The sequence below is a fragment of the Poecilia formosa genome, unplaced genomic scaffold (genome assembly GCF_000485575.1).
Source record: "Poecilia formosa unplaced genomic scaffold, Poecilia_formosa-5.1.2 Scaffold81, whole genome shotgun sequence".
NCBI classification, from domain to species: domain Eukaryota; kingdom Metazoa; phylum Chordata; class Actinopteri; order Cyprinodontiformes; family Poeciliidae; genus Poecilia; species Poecilia formosa.
Window position 1 is genome coordinate 1,925,383 of NW_006800020.1, and position 9,634 is coordinate 1,935,016.

Here is a 9,634-nt window from a genome sequence, read left to right on the forward strand (position 1 = left end):
TACAGTCTTCTCATTCTCTGTAGGTCAGTGACAACAAGGTGCTTTTAAAGTGAGCACATCAACGCCTTCAGTCCCACAAATGATGGGCTTTTATAAGTAAACCAAAACAAAATGCAGTTTTGCATCTTCTCCATGTACATCTGGAGTTTGTATTCTTCTACAAACAAAAAAATAAAGACCAAATGATTTGCTTAAATAATGAATTTTATTTTTGAGATGAGAAGACTTTAAAAACAGTGAAAACATCTAATGCTTCAATATGAACCTGTGGAATAAAAAAAAAAAAAACAGGACATGTGAATCATAAAAATGAGCGCAATGTTATATTATCCAGGCTAAAATGTGATAATACCTTACCTGTCTGTGTTTCGTTTGTTGTAGCCATTGTCCTTTGTTTGGCTTGCGTTGACAATTGATGAAGTATAAAAAGTGTGCCTGTCCTTCTGACGGAAGCTGGAAAGTAACGTAATTCTTGTCAAGTTAAAAATTCCCTCTTATCCGCAACACAAATAAATCAGGACAGCAAGATACCACAAATGAACAAGAAACAAGAAAAACATTCTTCTTAAAATTCTATGAAAATAAAAATCTAATCTAAATTTCCATAGCTCACTTTGTACAAAAGAAACATTGAGCAAGGGAAATCTGTACTTTTTCAAATCACTGTAATCAGTTGAAGAATAAATGATCTGAATGATGAACAATGATGAACAAATGATTTATTGCTAATTCATAGTTTATCAACAAAACATTTCAAAGCCAGGACGTCTGGCTCTAAATTTTTTTTAGCATCTAAAAAAATCTTACACCACAACCGAAAGTATTAAGACAAAAAACTCTTACTTGTTATTATAATGTGTAGTGAAGTGTAACGGATCCAATGGTCCCTTAGAGAAAATTTCATTTGGCATATTTAAGCAAAATCCTGAGGGTTCCTAAGGGAGAAAGGAATAAAAGAAAAGATAAAAAGTCTAATCAAAAATAGATGCTCTATTAATTAAAAACAAACCAAAAAATAAAAAATAAAAAATGTAAAAGTCTGACCCTGTTTCCAGAAGCCTTCACAAGTGGTACACGACTTTTCACTTCCAGTGGTGGCAGATGAAGGCGCTAGAATATTATGAAACAGGACATGTCAAACATCTGTACAATAACAGCAGCTTAAGAAGAATACAAGTTGGAGGATATAGGGACTTACTGGGTCGACTAAGAGGGTGTTGGCACCACCTGTATACCCTGTTTCTCTGGAGGAACAGCTGCATATTCCTGGCAAGCGTTCTTTTCCCTGAAAAAAAAAATGTTTCATATCAAAACATATTTGTGTTTGTTTGTCCAGTATAAAGGGATTTGCAGTGAATGTGGCTCAACCTGCTTAAACGTCGGAGACAGGTAGTCGTTCGTCATCACTGTTTTTCTGATCAGATGCGGAACCACCTGGAAAAATCAGCCACAGTTTGAAAGGGAAACACTTCACAAATAGACAAAGTCACATTCAGAAGTAAAGGAGGACCACATATTTTTCTTTTTCCAAAATCTCTTTCTTTCTTACTGTTTATTCAATGTCACATGCTGTTTTTATTTTGGTTTTTTTAATTATATAAAGCACCTTGAAATGCCTTGCTGCTGAAATGTGCTATTCAAATAAAATTTGATTGATTGATTGATATGCAACCATATAATATAATAATTTGGAGGAATGACAGAATACCGTTTTCAAACTGTATTTTTTTTGTGATGTTGCTCGTAGTAAGCCACATATGAATCTTGCAAAACAACTTTTTTCTTTAGCTGTTCTGTAGCTCAGACTTGTATAAATTGCATTTATGTCAGTCTACTCTCTGAGCTTTGAAAGCACCAGAAGGAGAACAGACAGGAGTGACAGAAGGTGACATTAGACTTCAGGAGAGGAAAAAACATGAAAGCATCTGCTTGTGAACCAATGAATATAAGTTAAGAAATTTGCCCATTTTGGGACAATGAAGGATGTTTTATTCTATACTATAAGACATGTAAATGTAAGGATTTTTTTTTTTCAAAGAGTAACAAATATATATATATTTTTTTTAATTTTTTGCGTTATATTCATAATCTGAAATGTATTTTTGGGGGATATTTTATGTAACAGACCCACAGACAGTAGTTTAAACTGTGGAATAGAAATAAAAATTACATGTTATTTGCTAAATGCTTTACAAATAGAAATATGAAAAGTGTGGCGTGTATATGAATTCAGCCACCTTCACTTTAAAACATCAAATTAACTTAGTTGATATAGTCTGCCTGGGTGTAATTTATTCTCTATTCTAGGCCTCGGAGGCTTGTTAGAGACTGTTAGAGAATGTATTTGCAGAAAAAAGGTGATTCCACAAAGTATTGATCCAGAGGCTTGAAATGAGTCCCTTTCACTTTTTCATTTCGAAACGCATGCATCATGCAAGAGCCCTTCTCTTATGCCTCAAAGCTAAGGATGATTTGCTACCTCAAATCACAGATTAAAAAAGCTATGAGTTTTAAATCAGCATAGCTTTGATCATTTAAAAATGATCAAAGCTATGAATATTTTTTAACACATAAAATCCCAATTAAATATTTTGAGAACATGAATACTTTCACCATGTTAATATGATTGCTTACTATTAAGTAATACTCACAGTGGCATGATTTTTGTCCCGAAAGGTGATGTACTGTAGGTCTTCTCCTTCGGTGCACCCAGTCTCCAGTTTTGGACCCATATTCATGTGGCGAGAAACTGCAGCAAGGATATCTGTTAGGGTCTCTGTCATGTTATCATGTTATGTCATCTTATCATCTGTCTGCAGCCACAACCTAAGTTTTTACCTGGTGGTAAGCGACGGGGCACAAACACTCTTTGGTACTCTGTCTGAAGAAAGGCAGAAGATAGACAGCTCATGCTTGTTTCAAGTCTGTTGAATTGTAAGGATAATGTAGAGGAAAATCTGTAGTACCTGATCCACAATAGGCTCTGTGTGGCAAACAGCGCTCACTTGATGGAAGCCGCTGGTCATGGGTTTGTTAAGGAGGCTTGGCAAAGCTGTGGAGCCATCAGAGTAGGTGGGACGCTGGTAGTACCGCATATTTTGAGTTACGAAATTGTCGGCTAGCCACACTCTGGAGACAGGAAAAAAAAATACAACTGCGTCTCAAGAAACACATCAGAAGTAACGGCTGTTTAAAAAAGCATTTTGGGAAACTTGGAATGAAACAACAAATTCGCTGGATTTTTTTTCTAATAATCTAAGCTTACCAAGGCGCCACGGCTCAGCACTTTAGTAAATTATTTCACAAGCAAAAGGTAGAAAAATATCAGTTTCTGTAAGATTAAGAAGAGCTAAAACACTAGCGATGAAATTGTGACATTCAAAGCACAGTGCTTAGTGCTTAAAAAAAATATACATAGACATCTACCTCAAAATTGGTATTTGACTTTACCGAACACAATCAAACACATCAAAGTGTGCAAACAGAGCCATGAAATGAACAAATACACAGTGAAACAATGAAATACAGTTTTAAATAAAAGTTGATTTGAAATGGAGTCTTGACAAAAGTTCAGTCTGGAAGACTCCAGTCGCACCTGCCTCATCAATCAGCGCCCGCCTCTCTGCAACCTGGACCTATCGGCGCGGACCAAGCCTCGCTCCAGCCAATCATCGTTTGGGCTCCAGTTCAAAAGGACCTTCACCCATAGCCTCCTCTGCTCACCAGCTCCGATCAACCCACCTCCACCCCATCTCCACCTTCTGTTCCCGACTCTCAGGCCTCATCTTCCTCCGACCACCAGTACAGGCCCCGGGGGGTCTACAGTCCTATGCTGCATCAGGAATGTTCATCGAGCTCATCGAAGTCCAGCTCGATGTCCCCGGCCGGGGCCTGAACGCCAAAGGACTTTGTTTATTTTCATGTTCATTTTGTCATTAAACTCTTTTAATCGCCTTCTTTCTCCGTTTGAGTCTCTCCAGATTGAACTGGGATTGGTTTTCTACTTTGGATAACTTTTTCAGAGAAAAAATCAGAGCAGAACTATTGTGTCACTTGGTCAGAGCAAGAGTGAGAAATAGCTTGCTTTCACCCATGCCTGACTCACAACTCTGCCTGAGTGTTTCCCAGTGGACAGTGATGACACTGGACAGTGAAAGCTGACGCTGTGGCGGACAGTTCTTACCTGCCCTGACACTTACCCAAAGTGAGGGTTGTCAACAAGGTCCAAACTGGGGTGGTAGGATAGAACGGGTCTTTGGTTCGATAGAAAGCCGGACGCAACGGGGGCTCCAAGGCAGGAATTGAAACACATCCTGCCTGAAACAACAACATGTCTGTCATAATCCAAAACTAAATCTAAAACAGATCGATTTGAGTTTCTGGACTCTGACTTTCTCATCCTCAGCTGACCTTTAGGGGGTGCGTGACTGGCTTTGTTCAGTGATCCCCGCCTTTCAGTTTCTTCAATAGGCGGTATGACAATCCTCGGCTGTCCAAACATCTGTTTATGCACTGCAAAAACATACGATCTTACCAAGAGTTTTCCTCTAGTTTCTAGCGCAAATATCTTAGTACACATAACATACAACAAAACTAACTTAAGAGGAACTTTTCAGCAAGATAGGAGTTTGTTTTAAGTAAACAATTCTTGAATATTGTAAGAAAGCACTAGATTTTTTCACTTGAACAAGACATTAGTGTTATGAGTGAAATAATTTGTCAGTGTAACTAGTACTTTTGATCAATATTCAAGAATTACTGACTTAAAACAAGCTCCTGTATCTTGCTGAAAGGTTACTTTAAAGTTAGTTTTGTTGTATTTTAAGTGTACCAAATATTTGCACTAGAATTTAAACCAAAAATATTTGGCAAGATTTTGTGTGTTTTTGCAGTGTGCTGTAATAGAAACCTTCGCCATTAACAGTGATGGTGGGAAAAAATCCTTCAGGCATGTTGACACTGCAGCGATCTGAAATAAATGTAGCAATGAGTGCATTTTTTAGATTTCACAATCAACTGGAAAAAAAAATGAAGAACAGTTTGTAAGAAATAACTGAAATCTCCAATTTACAAAGACAGTTTAAGTCAGCATAAGGGCAGTAATAGCAATCTCACCTTATTTCCTCTGAATGAGTTAAAAGTAAAATAGAGATGAGTGTGAAAAAAGCTTGACCCAGGACACACCTGTGTCTAAACACTACGTTGTTTGTTCGTCTCTCTCTGTCCTGAGCCGGTTTGTAGGTAAACACATTTCTGTTGCTAGGAGATTCAGCACAGGGGCAGAACATTACAACTGAAGTGCATAGAAATTATTTCAGGTGTGAGCGTAATGTTATTCCACAAGGAGGCATTGTTAAGAGTCTCTTTCTTCCTTCCTGCAATTTGTTCAGTTCAGCTCCTTTTCTGCAATTTGTACTGTAATAATACAAAACACCGCAGACAGCTCGCTGTTGCACAGAACCATCAAAGGCTTCTTTGACGGCTTCAGATAGGAAAATAGGCGCCATTAGAGAGTGAAAAAAAGAAGAAAAGGCACATGTAATTATTGAAATCTGTAAATATCAAAGGTGAAATTATGCGGGTGCCTTTTAAAAAGAAGCGAGCAGACAAAATGACTCTTACATTGTACTTTACTTGTGATTTATGCCTTTATCACCCGACATGATGCACAAAAGGGTCTTGTTGATTAAGACTGAAATGACTTCACCTGTTCATTTTCTGGCAAGAATATTTCCAGGTCTGGTTCTCGATGTGAAATAATATCGCAGCAGTTGGATCTTTCTTTGCTCTTTTTATTCAACTTACTTTTCAAGACCAATCAAAGCGACAGATGGATGACATTTATGTCATTCTTCAGCACTTTCACTTTGCCATTTAAGTTATTTCTTTAGCATATAAAGCCACTCATACTTTAAATACAAAAACCAATGCTGAGGAACTCATTCATGTGGTTAAATCTCATGTTTTATTTCGTTTTAAACCATTAACACACACACATCAATTTCTGAATACACTGCAAAAACCACAAAATCTTACACTTTTTTAGTTTAGTTTCTAGTGCAAATATCTTTGTATATGTAAAAAACTGACTTACAAATAATTTTTCTGCAAGATGTAGGAGCTTCTTTTAAGTGAATAATTTCTTAATATTGATTTTTATTTTATTAAACCTTTAATTAATTGGTTAAAAATCTGCTGAAATCAAAATATTTTTCAAAAGAGGATGAAAAAGTCCAACTTCTACTGGTAGATCATTTCACTTATAACATGAGGAAAATGTCTTGTTATAAGTGAAATAATCTGCCAGTGGAACTAGTAATTTAAAAAAAAAATCAGTACTAAAGAATTATTTACTTAAAACAAGCAACCTGCTGAAAAGTTCCTTGTAAGTTTATTTTTGTCTTACTTCAAGCGTACTAAGAACCTGACGTCTGTGGACAATCAGGGCATATATCTGGTCTCCAAGCGTAGGAGAATATTTTTTAAAAGATCTGGTTTAAATTCAGGTTAACACATTTTTGCAGAACTCCATAACCTTCTGTTGAGTTTTATTCATTTCTTTGAATTCTGTGTGCTGCAGAAAGGATGAACTAAAACAAGCCAGACAAAGAGCAGCAGGAACCAGAACAGCTTTTGTACACAATCGGTCCGGACTGATTCTCCATGTGTCCACTGGATGGCATTGTGATGCCGCCATGGCTCTGACTTCAGTCTAAGGTTATATAAAAATGATGGATGGTTTGAAATTTGCATGACATCTTGATATAAAAAAATGTCCATCCAGGACAGGGTGTGATAATTCACTGCTTATAGCAGCAGAAAATGTCTAAAAAAGCATACACACTTTAAAAAACATACATTCATATCAGCTTTTTAATTCAAAACTGACTCTTGGACTTCTGAAAAAGCAACATAGAAAGATGATTCTTTTAACTAGGAAAAAATAGACTTTATTCAAAAATCATACGCAAATCCTATATGCTTGTGCGTCTCTTCAAACATAATGTTATTTCATACACCTTTTCATCAAACTGAGCTCAAAACTGCAGCATCACACTATTTCTACACTTCTCCTTCAATTCTCACCTCCCATTTCTTTTCGTGCCGTCTAATTTCCTCGGACTCACACAGCTTTTTTTTTTTTTCCCCCACCTCTCTGCTGCATCACTTCTTGCTTTCTTTTCCTTCCCTCCATCTGCTGAACGCCAGCAGTGCATGGATAGAGCCCGTCTTTACCAAGCTGTTGCTGGCGTTTTCTGTTCCGCAGTCTTTCTTGCTTGACATCCTGTCATGCCAAACTTGGAACTGTTTATTATCTCCTCCAAAAAATAACTACGGGGAAACGCCTGCATCATTGAAACTGACATCTCATTTCCTGCTCCTTTTCTTCTAAACACAATGTGCACGTTATTGGCATCTATAATTATAAATTCAATGGGGGATCCACACAGCAGGGTTAGACCCGGATGCCTATTTTCATTCCAGTTCAAGATTACGCCAGATGATTTGACTTGTTTGAGCAACTTCAATCTGACAGTCAGAGTGGGGGAACGGGTAAAACACCTGCTGTCCAGGATTTGAATGAGGATCCAGAGACTCTCAGCTTTCCTTTGATTGTTCATCCTGAGAATGCACCAGCCGGTGTTTGTTCTTCATCTGCATAATTCACACGTAATGTGACTGCTCCAGTGAAACGCTCAGTTGCATGCAAGCTTTTGATCAAAACATTCAAGATAAACAGACTGTGCTTTTTGCATGTTGGTGCAGCTTGCACTTGAGGAAAAGGTGCAAAGACAAAAAGTGGAGAGGGGGGCGGGGGGGATCATGCAGCTGTTCTAAAAATAGACCGAGGTGATGCAAGCAAGGGTCTCCCGTTGTGATGATGCACTCGGCTCGCCCGCAGCCGTCTGTTGAGGTTCAGACCCTCAGTGCTGTCTGCAGGGGCTCACCTGTTTCTCCTGCTGCTGCTGATAGTCTGCAGCTCTGGGAGGCGGCTCTCCAAGGTTTCCCTGTCAGTTTAATAACCTGCTCCCTTTGTCTGCCATAAAAAAAGCATGGAATTGATGTTTAAGGACATAAAGAGCCAGCTCAGGCGCTCAGACCTGTCTTTGTGTTGCCGGGGTCTCGGAGGTGCTCCCTCTGCTTCACTGCTTCACTTCTGCAAGGCTTATCTCCTTGCAGCCTCCTTTCTAACTTCTGTACTTAATGGACAAATCTTCCATGCATGGTTTGGAGCAAATTGCACTGTCATCTTTTTCCATTCTACGTCTCACTCAGCTTTGGTGAATATGTGGAGGGTGACCGGAATGTGGTGTGGAAAATTAAGGCATGAAATAAGACATTTCAAGTGAAAACAACAGCATTTCTAACATCTACAAGGGAGATATTTTGACACACATCAGTGGAACCAGAAGTGCACAGATGACTGAGATGCTACTGAAGTAAAAAGAAAACAACAAAGAACATAAAAACCTGCAAAACAATTTACCCCAATTACAAAGATAATTTCCCATCACCACTAAAAAAAGGAGGAAAGTTTCCTCCAGACTGCAGGATGAAACTGTGTGATTCATTTTCTTTCATGCTGACTAATATGTTGCTCAGAGCCAAAGCTGTCCACTACACATTTTTAATTGGTCTTGAAGGCTAAAACAACCTTTGCAAAATCCCATTTCCTTCAGCAAATGATGTTAAAACTTTTCACAGCAGTCCCCATTAAATCAAACTGATTTTCCTCCACACATCACTTTCTGATCCATCAGTAACAGATTTATTTGCAAGAATGCAGAGACATGCAAATGCATTCATAAACCTTAAACTTTTTCTTCATTTTGAGACAATAAAACTAAATCATTTTGAGGATTTGATGTTGTAGACCAATACAAAGATCTGCATAATTGTTAATCTTAAAAGTCTAAAAAGTCTGTTGCAATAACATGATAAAAAACTCTGTAAATATTCAAAAGGGATACATATTTTTGCAAGGCGGTGTATGTAGATGCGTTACACTTTCAGTACCATAATGAAAAGATTTTTGATTGGATTCAAGGTGGAGGGTTTCCTTTGGAATGTATTGAATCAAATGGCACTTTGCTGACCTCTCTCACTAATAAAGGTGTTCTTTTTTGTTCACAATCTTAGTTTTCAGCTCAAAAGAGATTATGATGATTTTTTTAAAATGGGAGTCCATTAAAGGCAGCTCTTTGTAACTAAAAGTAGAGGAGCTAAATTAGGTTCTTTTTTCCCCTTCCAGTTTACTTTGACTGACTTTTATGGAACCATTTAGCCAATCATACAAGGGAACCTGTTAGAAATCTGGATCATTTTGTGTGATCCACATGAGAGTCAGAAATTTTACATCTTAGATTTTCAGTCTCAGGGTTTCAAAACAAATACATAACTGTGAAAGAAAATAGATTTATAGTTTATTTTTCAACATATAAATTTGAAAATGTGACCTCCTTAAATAAAATACACTGGAAAAGAAGAGAGCTCAAGTGAACGAACCAGTTGGTAAAACATCTATTAGTTATACACAAACCTGTTCTCTATGAACATTTAAAGGTAATAGTCTGGGTGTCATCTATAGTGTTCCTGTTTCCACAAACACAAAAACAAACAAAACACAAAGAAT

The 9,634-nt window shown here is 37.6% G+C and overlaps 1 protein-coding gene across 2 annotated transcripts; it reads right to left on the minus strand.

Moving 5' to 3' along the window:
• Window positions 1-188: 188 nt before the first annotated feature.
• Window positions 189-5,246, minus strand: LOC103141303 (protein phosphatase 1 regulatory subunit 32-like). Of its 2 annotated transcripts, none has more exons than XM_007556897.2 (13): window positions 5,116-5,246; window positions 4,910-4,969; window positions 4,411-4,512; window positions 4,200-4,317; window positions 2,967-3,129; window positions 2,839-2,881; window positions 2,652-2,749; window positions 1,369-1,434; window positions 1,199-1,285; window positions 1,045-1,110; window positions 844-935; window positions 358-453; window positions 189-265 (listed from the first exon to the last, which is right to left on the minus strand). In XM_007556897.2, exons 2-13 carry the CDS (start codon window positions 4,950-4,952, stop codon window positions 247-249), a joined length of 993 nt encoding a protein of 330 aa, XP_007556959.1. In that variant the 5' UTR covers window positions 4,953-4,969; window positions 5,116-5,246; the 3' UTR covers window positions 189-246. The 2 variants fall into 2 exon arrangements, with proteins under 2 accessions (XP_007556959.1, XP_016529208.1); XM_016673722.1 differs by having other exon boundaries at window positions 5,072-5,246.
• Window positions 5,247-9,634: the final 4,388 nt, after the last annotated feature.